At 40.6% G+C, this 15,182-nt stretch overlaps 1 protein-coding gene across 2 annotated transcripts in view; it reads right to left on the bottom strand.

Annotated features, from left to right (window-relative positions):
- The window catches only part of ARHGAP1 (Rho GTPase activating protein 1), a 39,789-nt gene that overhangs the window by 22,100 nt on the left and 2,507 nt on the right, over positions 1 to 15,182 (bottom strand). For both annotated transcript variants that reach the window (XR_012679456.1, XM_075188191.1), the window contains exons 2-3: positions 4,083 to 4,229; positions 2,206 to 2,301 (exon numbers count right to left, since the gene is read on the bottom strand). Coding sequence is in view for 1 of the 2 variants with exons in the window: in XM_075188191.1 (XP_075044292.1) it covers positions 2,206 to 2,301; positions 4,083 to 4,221 (235 nt within the window). In the remaining variant the exon portion in view is untranslated. The remainder of the gene's footprint in view (positions 1 to 2,205; positions 2,302 to 4,082; positions 4,230 to 15,182) is intronic.

The following is a 15,182-nucleotide window of genomic DNA, read 5'->3' as shown; positions in this document are numbered from 1 at the left end:
AGGTTTCCGGATTACAGTGGTGAAGATAATGATAATAAAATAATTGTAACAATCCTCAAGGATATTACTTGCAAAAACGCTGACAGTCCTTTCTGTTAACTGTCACTCATTATGTTCTACCAACAACAAGTGAACCTTCCAGTATACCGACAATCATTATTGCCCACAATCGTCTCCATTTGATTGGAATTAAGGAAAATGCCCATCCATTTGGATAATAAATATTGGGTCATGATGAAGAAAATAGTTTTTTTTAAAGTCGCAGTGGATTTTAAGTTCCACGTTAGTTATTTATTAGTAACATATGTCATGGCCAGCTAGGGCATGTAAAGATAGAACACTGAACCAGAAGGCATCTAATTGGACGTGTATGCGATTGCAAACACATGATTGATGCATTCCCTTCAGCTATTTGCAATGTAAATGACCATAGATGCCTTCCACACGTCTCACGCTTAGGTAGAAAAAATTGTTTGTATATACTAGTGCCTATGGGAGCTCCAATGCCCTCTTTGCTACTGTAAGACTTTGAGATTTACACTAGCTGCCATCAGAAGATGAAATTAACTAGATACTAAAGAGGACATCTGCTGTATTGTGCAATGCCCCGAGGACTCCCCTCTCCACTTCTCCTCCCTCCCTCTGTTTATCCAGTTGTCAATGTTATGAGACATTTGGAAGATTATGTCATTGTTCTTTGATATCATCATCTGTTTGTACACAACTTTGTTCCCGATTGTAAAGCGGTATGGAATATCCTGACGTTATATAAATAAATGATGATAATGATGATGAGTACACTCTCCCTAAACAGTACTTGCATTACTTAGACAAGCAGAACAGACTGCAATATATGCACAAGTAAAATAATAGATCAGAACGCATAAAAAAACAAAAAAAAAAAAACAACTCCCAACAACATCACCCCTTCATACATCTTAAATCTCTTCCTCCATCCTCTTAGATCTACCTCTGACCTGCCCCTTGTCTCGTCTCTTGTAACCATCTCTACAAGACTTCTCCCGTGCTGCTCCCCACATATGGAATTCCCTACCACTCCCAATCAAACTTTGCCACAGCCTTCAAACCTTTTGACATTCTCTAAAAACCCATCTCTTTTTAAAGTTTACCTTATCCCTGATGATACTATTCACAATAATACACCCCCACAGCTGTCCCAATCTCCACTCTAAGCCACACTCGCTCCTCTTGTTTCAGCTGTGCCCTCTTACACTTAGAATGTAAGCTCTCTAATGAGCAGGGTCCTTCATACCCTTTGTTTTCATGTCTGTATGTATTTTGCCCGTCTTGTATTTCCTTGTTTTATGTATGTCCTGTTTTTCCTACAGTACGGCGCTGCGGAGCACTGTGGGTCCTTACAAATCTTTGATCAGAATAATAATGTGTTCTCCCCTATTTCCCGGGTGCTCCACCCAGCTCTTGGAGCCCAACAGAGTCCTATTATAATTGAATAAACCAATATTTCTCCTATTATAACAAGAACTATGTGAGCTACAGCCAGCAGTGTGTGTTACACCACTGACCACCAGTCTGACCAGCCCTGGCAGGTGTGGGCACTGCCCCCACCCGGCTGCTTCTTAATGCCACCCGGCTAGCAAAATTTTCTGTGGAGAACACGGATAATAATAATAACAACAACTCTTAACAGTATAATCATTTATGAAAATGCTTATTTGATTTTTTTTTTACATTAGTTACAAAAACATCTGTATTATCTTCAATGAACATTGTGTTGTCAAATAAGAGAAGTCATACGCAGGTCTTTGAAAATACTTTCTATCGCGGTATCTCTGTCATAGCCTGTACTGTGTGCCACGTTCTGTGTGTGTATTTGACTTTTCCTAATCCTTACATTGTAAATGGGTCCATGACGGAGGTAAGGGATCCACGACTATAAAGGACCCATTGTGATTTTATGTACAGATGACAGATCTATTTTAAACTTCCCCTGGAAAACGCAAGGAACAGAACAGAGCACAAAGACACATTGGAGAGAGTTATCAGCACCCAAATTGTTGGGGGAGGGAGTTGTCATTACGTGGACCAAATTTTAAATCTACAAAAAAGAAAATGAAGTCCTAGGCGACACAATAATACCATAGAGGCGTCTACGAAAGAATGAGAGTAATGTGTCTGAGATCATTAGTAACGGCCCTGAAAAGCAAAACTTGTGGAGATTCTTACCAGCAACTTCCACGATCTGATGCCGGGCAATGTCGTAGTAAGGGTCATTCCAACGCAGGTGGGTGATAGGGTCAGGAGAGAGCTTGGAGTCTTCACCTACATGAAAACACAATACAGGCATTATGACGTTATGCTGGCAGCCTCAGAATCTCTAGTACAGGAGGAAGATTAGATACTTGGGACACATTGATATTTTTGGGGGCCCTTTATTATATTTACCTACACAGATGTATTTTTTTGGCAGACTTGGTGGAGATAACAGATATACACTGCACCTAAGACAAATAACCCACCATCCTCTCCATATCTTCTATGCTGTAGACCCATAGTGTATAAGAGAAAGTTTAGGATGTTGGCTGTGCTATTGCTCCTGCAGACAGTTGAGCTAACAACAATAAAGGTGAAAGTTTGGTCCCCAGTTAATCTCCAGCAATATGAAAACCAGGAAGGCGTCCTCCAGGGCTAGACATCCCATGAAGCACTGGATCTAGTAATCAGCGCTGTGCGCTGGCAGCATAGAGCCCTTTAACACTCCCCCTGTAGCCAGTAATCATGACAACTGATGTCCCTAATACACATAAGATGTGTAAAGTGTATCTGTCGCCCACATGACAGTCTCTGCAGTGTTGTTAATAGTCAACCACAGACGGAGGATCATGACAATTACAGTTTGACATTATTTGACCACCAAACATAGTTGTGTGCCCACATCTGACTTTTGGGAACTGCTTCTTTCTCTGCAATCAAATTGTGCAACAATGTGCAGGATTGCAGTCTGTGACAGCAGGCAGGAGATCTATTGGCTGACATGTGCAGTACCATTACTTTTGGACCATCTTATTAATTAATTGCAGCTTTCACATTTTTCCCCTAGCCAGGGGCCATTGAAAAACGGCTGCAAGGAGAAAAGAACAGTCTAATCTGTATCTGTCACCACCTCAAAAATGACTGTGGAGTGCGGAGAAGGCACCAATCAGAAGTCGCAATGTCTTGATTGCAGCTTATGATTTGTCAGTCCCATTTCCCATGTAAATTGCACCCACTCTGCACTTCAACGGACGGAAAACCGCTCAGTGGTTAGTTACCATCTAAACTGGGATCACCCTATGAATGCACAATGTTCACCACTTCAAGACATTTAAATATCTTATAGAGCATGGTGATATCCAATACTTGCAGGAGGGCACAATACGAGGCTGGCACTAGGCTGCATTCAGCAGTGAAGTCCCTGATCCATCCACTTCAGAAGCAGCTTTACACACCCTGCAGACAAGGCCACCTTCTTGCACTAATCTATACATTTCCCATACAAACATTTCTGCAGCTTCATAAACGAACCTAAACATCACTTATTTAATAACTGTATTTAATAGGGATTCTTTAATCAGTATAAACAAATAAAGGCAGTGACGCTATGAGAAAGATTTCTAAAGAGTTCTTTAAAAAAAACTATTCCAAATCAGGCAAAGAGCACATTCTCCATATGTAGAAGCAGAACCCAGAACATGATCAGGCCACGTATGGTAACTCTCCTACGTACATCACACAACAGGTCTGGCCATGTACCACCTGGAATAACTGGATGATCAAGTCGCTTCTACTACATTACCGGAAACCACACTGGCCGAGAAATCCTTGTGTATTTATACAGAGACATCTACAAAAACAATGGTAGAAACTAAAAGGCATAAAGTCTCTGAAAAAGACTGACGGTTATTCTAAAGCTAAGCAAGAACGGATGGATTTACAGTTTACATATTGCTTCTTGTTATGTAGATCTTGTCCCTGATGAAACCAAGGTCACGTCCAAACTTTTAGAATCTGACGTGACAAATCAAAGCCTCCCGGCCTGAGAAATAGCCCCCCCCCACTATCACCTGACTGGGGGTAGTCCTGGACATCATCGGAGGGCCAGTTCTTGTCATCCAGTGATGCAAGTTTCAGCTGGTCCAGAGAATGGGTTGTTGTATCTTTCTCCAGGTCATCGTGCAGGTCAGACAGCGCTTCTGAATTCATCTTGTTTACTGCAGGAAATTATCAAAATTGGGCAATTTTTTAACACATACAAATTACACAAAGTTCCATCAGAAAACAAAGGGAAAAAAAACAATCTGTACAATATATATCTTTTACACCACACACAGACATATGATCCTTTAACGGGAATATTTGGGACTTTCTGTATAAGGGTTTTGTTCTAGAATCGTGAACCCAATGTCTACAATCTGCTAAGCTACGTTATATATATTATATATATATATATATATATATATATATATATATATATATATATATATGTTAGAATATGTTTGTGTTCTACAAATAACGACCGTTGTCTTATTGTTATTATACACAGTTCTATGCAAAGCTGCATGGTTCACTGAGAATTAACATAACCACGATGATTCATGTAATAAAAATAGCTTCAGGACATCAGTAGTGATCCACAGTACAACAGATCCACAGTACAACAGATCCACAGTACAACAGATCCACAGTATAACAGAGCTTACCGAAAAACGTTAAGCATGGAAGAGATTTCAGAAGGAAACATTTCTAACTACAACTTCATCACAAAAGTCAAAGTCTGAAGTAATACATTGAGAAACCATACTTACAACCAGAAACATTTTGGAACAAAATGCTGTGCAACAATAATATAGTTTTTTGGCCACAGCCCCATAGAGAACTTCTGCATTTGCAGAAAAAAAGGTGAAGATCTTAATCAGAACACAACCAATATTATCAGGGCTGAGGCTACCATTGGCTAGGGGCATCAATGACTAAGGGGCATCTAAAGTCACTGCATTCCATAATGTCACTCATCAAGTGATTTTAATGCCACCGGTGCACCCCCACATGGAACGCCAGCAGCTTCTTACATGTGTTATACTGGGAGTATGGCGCTTGGCTATGAGGTCATATCCCAGCGCCACATTTACAGTCCCTGGAGGAGAGGATGTTGTCCCCAGCTCCTAAGGGAAACAGGGATGTGAGAGCCCACGTGAGGAAGGAGAGGCACAGGAAATATTGTCTAATTGGGAAGATGAATGAATTATAGTAAATCCTAGAAGCTAAAGTCCCAGAAGTTGAAGCTGATAAGAGGGAGGATATTTCAGCAAGCCATCAAATCAAATACACACCTAACCAACCATGAAATACTAAGCAGGAAAGGTGAAGTTTTGGAATGGCCTTTACAACCCTCAGGCTCGAATATTATTGAAAATCTGTGGATAGACCTCAAACATGCAGTGTATGCAGGAGACCTAAGAATATTTCTGAGAGAAGAGTTCTGCAAGGAGGAAAATAAAATCCTAAAAACAAGAATAGGAAGACACTTAGCTGGCTACAAGAAATGTTTGGAAGCTGCGATTTTGCCCAAAAGTGTCACCGAGTACTGACCAACAGGGTGCCCACTTTCACACTTGCCATATTCATGGTATTATTTAAATATATATATATAAAAAAAAATACCAGTAAATAGTAATGGTGCATTAAAGAGTACAGAAATATAATTTTTCAGTTTGCCCTGCAGAGGTTGTGTAATCTTAAGAGAATGGATGAATGCAATTTGACAAAAGGTGCTTAAAATTTTGCATAAAACAGTGATCCCCAGCCAGTAGCTTGGGCAGTACTTGTGGTTCTCTGCTCCCATTAATATCCTTACAGCAGCCTCTGAAGTACATGGCTGACCTGAGTGAGAGTTCATCCTACTGCATTACATGTACACAGGAGGCGCCTTTGCTGCCTGCCATTGGGTGGATCACAAGTCAGTCATTATTACGTCTAAGCTACACTGTACAGGCAGGTGGACGACCAAGTCCCAGCCAACACTGCCAGGAAGTAACAATGACTGACATGCAAACCACCCAATCACAGGCAGCAGCAACGTCTCCTGTGTAGGTCAGATACATTGGTACCGCCGGACCCAGAGTCTGCCAGCTCTGACTATATGACAGTTAAAAGATAAAATAAAGTTTATAATTTAAAAAAAAAAGAAAAAGAAGGGAATGTGCCCAATGGGATAATGTTACTGTTTCAGCCCTGGCCATTACTGATGACTGCCAACAGACCTTCCAGAACCCCAAGTTAGGGCTTTTTTAAAGGCTGGCCGAAAATATGCAGCGCAAGGGGTTAATTCAGGGTTCTTGCCACAGCTATCATCATCAATTAGTCTCCTTTGTTAGGATTCATTCTGCAGATCTTGTGACTGTGTGAGCCCGCCAAAAGCAGGATGACACTTCAGCGGGACTGCTCCTTGCCAGCAGTAAACTGGAAAAACAGCCTGGTTCCACAGAACAGTATCCGAGCAAGAAACCTCAGGGATTGGCTTACGGAACAAGTGCTCATGTCTGTAGAGGTCTTTAGGTTGACACCACACATGCACTTGTCTGTTTATTTGACAACATGGTGAAAGACTGATCAAATGACCATGTGACTTTCCTCAACTGCTTGGAAGTCCATTTCCTGTGCTCTTTGCACCACTGAATCGGCAAACATGCTTTGCTAGGTGTGATCTGAGATATCCAGCTCTCTGGAGTTCTCATCGCACCATTTTATTGGTCAAAATGTCAAATTTGGTCAAAGCATCAAATGTGGAATCGATTGATCTCCAACTGTTTCCATTAATGCAGGAATATTGCAATCTTGTAGTAGGTGCTTACAACCACTGTTGCCCTTTGCTGATGTTTCCCATTTGAGTTCCATGTGGACATCATCTGCAGACACGATTTATCGTCCAACATTAACAAGTTGAGACGTCTTGGTTAATGAAGCCCCTAACAAACGTTCTCCACCAATCACCCTTCTTTCAAAGTCACAAAGTTCTCAGTGATATTCATAATTTTAGGCCACCAGAGCAGTCCAACATTTTTATATATGACCCTAACTATCCTATGATGTTAAATACCTAATTAACAGGAGTAACACGTGTGGAAGCCAGTGCTTTCAACATGTCCCTCATTTACCCAGATTTATCCATTTATTTTTTTTGTCCACTAGCTGTAACTCAAACTTATACTATTTGGCAGGGAGTTCTGCATTGGAAAGAAAATGTATATGAAACAATGCACTGTAGCAGGTCAGACGTGCCAAATCACTCGAAGAAAATCCGCACAAACACGGGGAGAACATCCAAACTCCACACTGATAAGGGCGGGTCAGAAATCAAACTCTTGACCCCAGTGCTGTGAGGCAGAAGTGCTAACCACAATTATTTTATTGCACATCATACCTCAATGGGATGATCAAATAATTTCCTTATGTGCCAAGAAATAAGTAATGAAAATTGCCTAAAGCCATATAACCATATAATGCAATAAAAATATGAAAGGTTGAATATTGAAGCAAAGATCAATATGATTCAGCACAGAATTACCACTACAGCTTCTCAATTTAGGGACTTGGCGAGTATAAAACTCTGACATATATACGAACAACAAAAGACAAAAAGGAATAAGAAAAAAAAAAAACGCACAAAGCCCTTGGAGGGGGAAGGGGGGGGGGGGGGGGGCGCGGAGGGCCGGATGCAGAGGTCCCAAACTTCCGCATGGTGGGACTCAAAGCAGATGTATTCATAACCAATGGAGATTCTTTTACAATTGGAGTGAACAGGGGGTGGAACCAATTTGGTTCATTCATATTTGGCCAATTCCACAATATAAAAAAGGACAAAATTCCTATTATGAAAAATTAGGATAAAATGTACGTACTATACGTTTTTGGAAAGGAAATTTCGTCTAGTTTATATCTGGCCTATATGGTAAATGTATAATTATTGATTTTTATTTATAGGGCGCCACAAAGTATCCGTAGCGCCGTACAAGGACAAACAATGGCACAGTACAAGGTGAAACAGCACAGTACAAGTAACAGTAAGCACTATAACTCTGGGGGCTCAGACACAGCATGAAAGAGAGGGAGGGAGGGGAAAAGTGAGTATAGGCAGGTAACTATGGCCCAAGAGGGTGGGCACGGATGACAGGTTGAGAGTCACTGAGGGGAGCGGAGAGAAGCGAGAGGAGACAGAGGGCAGAGGGACTGAGAGGAGGTGAGCTGAGTAGCTGGAGAGCGCAGTTTAAAGTGATGGAAACAGAAGATAGGAGAGCCCTGCTCAAAGGAGCGAACAATCTAAACAATCTAAATGTAAAACAGTACATCTATTTTCATTTCTCCCTGATTTTGAGATGTGTAAATGTGGTACAACACATCTTCTAGCTAATTATCTGTAACTGACTGACAATGCTGGATTCCCACAATGCATTGCAATATATGCGGTTTTAACGCATATGGATGACAAGGAGGTATGTCCATTTTTCTTTATAATTCAGTATGATATTTTCAGTTACTCTGTGACAAATAAAGCATTTTTTCAAATGCATAAAACATTTATGATGAACAAAAAGTTTAAACTTGGTAGTTTCTAACTGTTTGGTATCGAGTCACGGACTAAGAGCCACGGACTAAAGAGAAAGAATGGCCACGCCAATTGTATTTAAAGACTGATAAGTACTATTATGATAGATTAATAAATTATTCAGCAGCAGCCAGGGTAAAACAAATAAAATTATATATATATATATATATATATACACACATACATACACATACATATATATATATATACATATACATATATATATATATATATATATATATATATATATATATATATATATATATATATATATATATATATACACACACACACACACACACACACCCTTTATTGGAAATAATTAAAATAAAACATTAGAAAGATCTACAGAAGTCATCGTAATGAGCTCAAAATAATAAAAACAATTACAAAGGCAACGCAAGAAAAACAGCTGCTAAGACAGTAATTGTTTTTATTATATTGAGCTCATTACGATGACTTCTGTAGACCTTTCTAATGTTTTATTTTAATTATAGCCAATAAAGGGTGTATATATTTGTTTTACCTGGCTGCTGCTGAATAATTTATCAATTTCTCATTATACTACTTATCAAATCTTTAAATACAGTTAGCAGGGCCATTATTGTGAGTTTGTATGTTCTCCCTGTGTTTGCGTGGGTTTCCTCCGGGTGCTCCGGTTTCCTCCCACACTCCAAAAACATACTGGTAGGTTAATTGGCTGCTATTAAAATTGATGTCTGTGTGTGTTAGGGAGTTTAGACTGTAAGCTCCAATGGGGCAGTGACTGATATGAGTGAGTTCTCTGTACAGCGCTGTGGAATTAGTGGGGCTATATAAATAAATGGTGATGATGATTATTTCTCTTTTTGCTGTGTAATTATTTAATCCTTCTAGGGAGAAGGCAATATCCCCCTTTTGGCAGGCCGTTGCTGTTATTTGTCTTTTCTGGACATAATCCTTTCACCACCATCTTTCCAATAGCGTCCGAGTTTCTTAATATTTTTTTTCAATTTTAAAACACAGTCACAGACTAAGGCTGGGTTCACACTACAGGGTTTTCAATCAACTATCAAGCCAATCAAATGATAAACGCCCGTTTTGCCCGATAATGCATTAGCGTGTACACTGCAACGATGAACGATTATCATATTGTGTTTCATTTGATGTTTAAACCGGACAAAAAAATGTCGTTGAACGATGTCCTTCCAATTCTGCAGTCTATGCACTCACGATCAGGCTCTTCATAGCGTTGGCAGTCATGAACTATTCAGCTTATGGTTATGACAGATGGAGAGCACAGATCTGAATTTTCTGTAGTGTGTACACAGACTTATATAAGCATTTCAAGGTTTATAGCCAATATTGGTTTCCAATTCATGTAGTCCCCTATTTAAGTTATTACACAGAGCACATGTAAACTGAACTTAATCTTAAAGATAGTTTGTGTAACTTAAATAGATCTGTGTAATACGAAGCTATATTTTTGAAATACTTTAGTACAAATATACCAATCACGGACATACTGACAGTGTCAGAAACCCCATCAAACCTATGTTTGTGCAGATATCAGGCCAATACAGAACTTTTGCAACGTGCTCTCAAACCAATTCTTCCCCAACTTTCCACAACTGAGGTTAAGCGAGTATCTGATGTGCCAGTAATGTGACATTATGGGCTGTGCACTACAGAAACGTGATCACTGCAAAGTGGCTGAGTTTTTAATTAAAGAAGTAGTTTCACGTGAAATAACCTATAATCTGCAGCGGAGAAGAGACAGTGAAAGATGAACGGTCCGTGTTCAGTTAGGAGGAACATATTATTCAGCACTGCAGGCACATTATTTCCATTCATTATTAATGATGCTGCTTCAAGTGAGAATTTTTCAATCATTCACCAAGACAAGGTTCAGAGCTCACACTGGAGCCGTAAGCAGGTTACACCGTAGGCACTGTGTGCCTGGTCTTGAGTTGTTGGAGGAAAAAAAGTTTAAATCATATGTTGTTTTATCGAATAGCCCAGTGTTGGCTAACCAGTGACACTCCAGGTGTTGTGAAACTACAATCCCCAGCATGCTTTGCCAGTAGATAACTAGCTGATAGCTGCCAGAGCATGCTGGGACTTGTAGTTTCACAACACCTGGAGTGTCACAGGTTAGCCATCACTGGGATAGCCTATCATAAGGCAGCACGGTGGCTTAGTGGTTAGCACTTCCGCCTCACAGCATTGGGGTCATGAGTTCAATTCCCAACCATGGCCTTATCTGTTTGGCGTTTGTATGTTCTCCCTGTGTTTGCCTGGGTTTCCTCCCACACTCCAAAAACATACTAGTAGGTTAATTGGCTGCTACTAAAATTGACCTTAGTCTCTCTCTCTCTGTCTATGTGTGTGTGTCAGGGAATTTAGACTGTAAGCTCCAATGGGGCAGAGACTGATGTGAGCGAGTTCTCTGTACAGTGCTGCGGAATCAGTGGCGCTATATAAATAACTGATCATGATATTTACCAGAGTTCTCCTAGAAGGCCTAAGGAAATGCTCGACAAAGGGTGGGCTTCCAAAAATTAAGGTCTCTCACTGGGTGCTGGCCAACATTTCAAGCAATGGTACTCTTTATACAAGATTATTTCCCTTGATAACCCTGCTGAATGGCATTTCTTTGCCACTTCACATGGTCAAGGGCAGCCAATGGCATAGGGGGTACCTTGAAGAGGATGATGCATGACAAAATCAAGCCCACATGTTAACATGAATTGGAAGGGACCGGGAAATCAATTTGTAAATTAAAGTTTGTGTTTACCAAGTGCTCAAGTTACCAGAGTGTTTGTATTAATATGTTTTTTTATTTGCTTTCTGTAACACTATGAAAACAATATTGTTTCAATAAATGAATTAAACTAGAAAAATAAAAAAAGAATTGGTAAATGCCGTTTCAGGCAACTAACAAACTGATTTTTCCATCATGTTAGTCTGTCACCATTCCCATGTCAGTCCTTATTTTCACTACAGCCTAAAAGGTGCAATAAATATTTTACTAAATATCAGTTACACTGAAGGGAGCTGTCAATGGATAACAATTTGGGAAGAAGGGAGGGAGGTTAGCCATACTTGGAGCTACATAACATTTAAATATCGTGCGTCTTTTTAAACACAACATTTGGCCTGTAATTGTTTTTCAAAAGAGGGCCATTTGCTAGGGTGGTCCAAATTTTGGAATAATGCAGGTCTAAACCCCGGACCTATCAGAATAAGAGGGGCAAAGGATAAGTTCAGTTGATTGTTACTTCTAGTAAAATTGAGATAGTTGAAATCACCTGCCCATTTTAAAATCTGGGGGTAAATGTATCGAGCTAAGAGTTTTCCAGCGGGTTTGAAAAACCAATCAGATTCTAGCTATCATTTATTTAATACATTCTACAAAATAACAGCTAGAATCTGATTGGTTGCTATAGGCAACATCTCCACTTTTCAAACCCGCCGGAAATCTCTCAGTTTGATACATTTACCCCCTGATCTCCAAAGCCTTAGAGAAGTCCTCAGCAAGAAGTGCAGGATTGGAGTCTTTCTTCCAAATGTTTTTACAAAGAGTCTTAGATTGGTTCACAAAGCTATAGCACTTTATTAACATTTATTTATTTATTTACCTCCACCCTATTCTCCAGCGATTTACAATTAGGAAAAAGCAGAATAATAAACAAAACAAGGTAGTAACAAAAATAGGTAAGAGAGCTGTTACAAGCTCAGTGATCTCCCCAGCCCCTATTTCCCGGGTGCTCCACCCGGCTGTTATTACTAGCCACCCGGCTCTTGGAGTCCAACAGAGTCCGATTATGATAGAATAAACCATTCAATGTTTCTCCAATTAGAACAGGCACTAGGTGAGCACTACAGCCAGCAGTGTGTGTTAGACCACTGACCACCAGTCTGACCAATCCTCTCAGACGTGGGCAATAACCTTCAAAAATGTTCAATATTATTGCCAAGTATTACAACTGCCCCCAGCCGGCTAAAACTTCCTAAGGGAGAACACTGAATCTATTGGGAAATATCAGTTTGATGCATAAGGTTAAGTGCCACAGACTGTATACGAGACATCCATATTGTAATGGGACAAAGGGATTAGTGAAGTTATATGATCCTGTTAGTTTGGAGGTCAGAGGCTTAAGTAGAGAAAGAGAATAAATGGAAGTTGTGTGTAATCTGTGTAGAGGTCTGGTAATCGGGGAGAGAAGCCTAAGGGGGGCTAACGGGACGGTTCTGAATCTGATCAGCGCGACTAAACAGATGAGGCTTCAGGGAATGCCTGCAGGTTTGGAGGCTAGGGGGAAAGTTTTGTTGTACAAGAGAATGTATTCCAATATGGATGCAGCCCAAAAAAAATCTTGTAACCAAGCATGGGAGCACATAATGAAGTGTGGATGAAGAGTGCAGACCTTGGCCAGAGTGACAGAGGACAAAGATGGGAGATATTTTGAGACAAGCGAAGAGATGCATGTTTAGGACAGCTTTACTTATGGTTTTGTAAGTTTGTAGTCAGTAAAATACGGGCAAACAATGTAGGGACTGGCCGAGCAGAGCAGCAGAAGAAAGTTTTGTGAGGAAAAGGAGTCTAACTGCTGCATCCAAAATAGATCTAAACTGCAGAGATGAGTGTATGAATTAAAGGTTTTGCAGTATCTTGCGTAAGATAGTTGTGCATTATGCAGAGGCTTCTTGGATGTATACAACAGGATACAGATGGGCGTGAGGAACAAAGAAACAAAGACGGAACAACAGTCCAAAATAAACATTCAGGATACACCTTGGATGATGATGATTGCTGGCAAAAAGAAGGCGTAAATTCACAGCCTTTGCCTTTACGCAGGTTCCGGTAATCATATTCCCCTCTGAAACATGGATCTGCTGTATGAAGTTCTAGTAGCCTGACTTTAGAAGCCAGTGACAACTGCACTTTCTGCAAAAAGCCAATTAATGTTGTTTTTGGACATTGTTGTGGTGTATGTTCTACTACACAACAAAACTATAGGCCATTACTAAAAACTAAATAAATAAAAAATCACTGAAATGGAACCAATAACTTGTCTTGTCTACTGCTCACAGATGTATTTCCACCATAAAAAAATTGAAACAGATAGCTGGATATCTGACGCTTATCAAAACGCTTCTACTTCTAACAATCAGAAGCTTACAAGAACCGTTTGCAACAGACTTTGTTGTGCGTCTTCAGAAACATTTGTCATGGATGATGGAAAAATAACAGCTTGTACAAACAACAGCTAAACCATTATGGAGGGGGGGGGGGGGAGGTGATGAGGGGTGGGTGATGTGGCAAGATACAGCAGTGCCTCATTCCCTCACGTAGTCAGGCAATAAAAGGATCATTCGCAAACTCCCTCTCTAATAGCAGTGGACATAATCCAGATCATTATTCTGCCATCCATCCAAGCATGACAAGCACACACGCATCAGGAGCAGAAGCCCAAAGATACCTTTAAAAAAAAGATGTATTGGCACAATGCCCAGGGCTGGCGTGTGTACAAAGAAGGTGGTGAATTAGTCAACTCTCAACTGATAATGCAAGCCTTAAAAAGCACTCTGTTATTTTTTTTTTTGTGCAAGGACTTTTACCTCTTTCAGGCATTTGATAACTAGGGTTCTCTAGACGAGAACAGAGCTAGTTTCCATAGAGACTGGGACTGGGCATGAGAACAAACCAGCAACTTGCTGCGGTTTTCTCATAGACAGCAGCTATAAAAATATATGGAATGTTTTCGATAGATTGAATACCAGGAACTGAAAGTCTACAGTCTCAAACAGACAGGGCCCGCCTTTGTGGTCAAGACCAGGCAATTCAAAGTATGGTGCAATTCTCCCCACCCGTCCCTATATACCCAGCAATGGCACCATGGCTCAGGAAATTAACATGCTAGACGGTCTGATTAGCATGCTAATCAACCCAACTAGCATGCTAAACAGTCCGGCCAGCATGCTAATCACTTCTGCCCCCCTGCACAACGCTGTACCCCAGTGAGAAGTGGAGTAGCAGGTAAGGTGCAAAATGGTGCTCTAATGACAGGTGGACCTTTTTAAAGCTTTAAAAAGCCCTTTATTCAATAAGAGAAGACCTGTCACAGAGGTTCACTAGTGACATGCTGAGAGTACCATCATATCATCATTTATTTATATAGCGCCAATAATTCCGCAGCGCTGTACAGAGAACTCATTCACATCAATCCCTGCCCCATTGGAGCTTACAGTCTAAATGCCCTAATATAGACACACACACGGAGACAGGCCGCCGACAGAGAGGGGAGACAGGCCGCCGACAGAGAGGGACTAGGGTCAATTTTGATAGCAGCAAATTAACCACCAGTATGTTTTTGGAGTGTGGGAGGAAACCGGAGCATCCAGAGAAAACCCATGCAAACACAGGGAGAACTTACAAACTCCACAAAGATAAGCCCATGGTCAGGAATCGAACTCATGACCCCAGTGCTGTGAGGCAGAAGGGCTAACCACTAGGCCACTGTGCTGCCCACACTATATTGTAACAATAGGTGTTATTGGGGTGGAAAAATCTATTTGT

Source organism: Mixophyes fleayi, chromosome 10 (genome assembly GCF_038048845.1).
Source record: "Mixophyes fleayi isolate aMixFle1 chromosome 10, aMixFle1.hap1, whole genome shotgun sequence".
In the NCBI taxonomy this organism is placed as follows: domain Eukaryota; kingdom Metazoa; phylum Chordata; class Amphibia; order Anura; family Limnodynastidae; genus Mixophyes; species Mixophyes fleayi.
The sequence above is the reverse complement of the archived record's forward strand: the minus strand, read 5'-3'. Positions and strand labels throughout refer to the sequence as shown.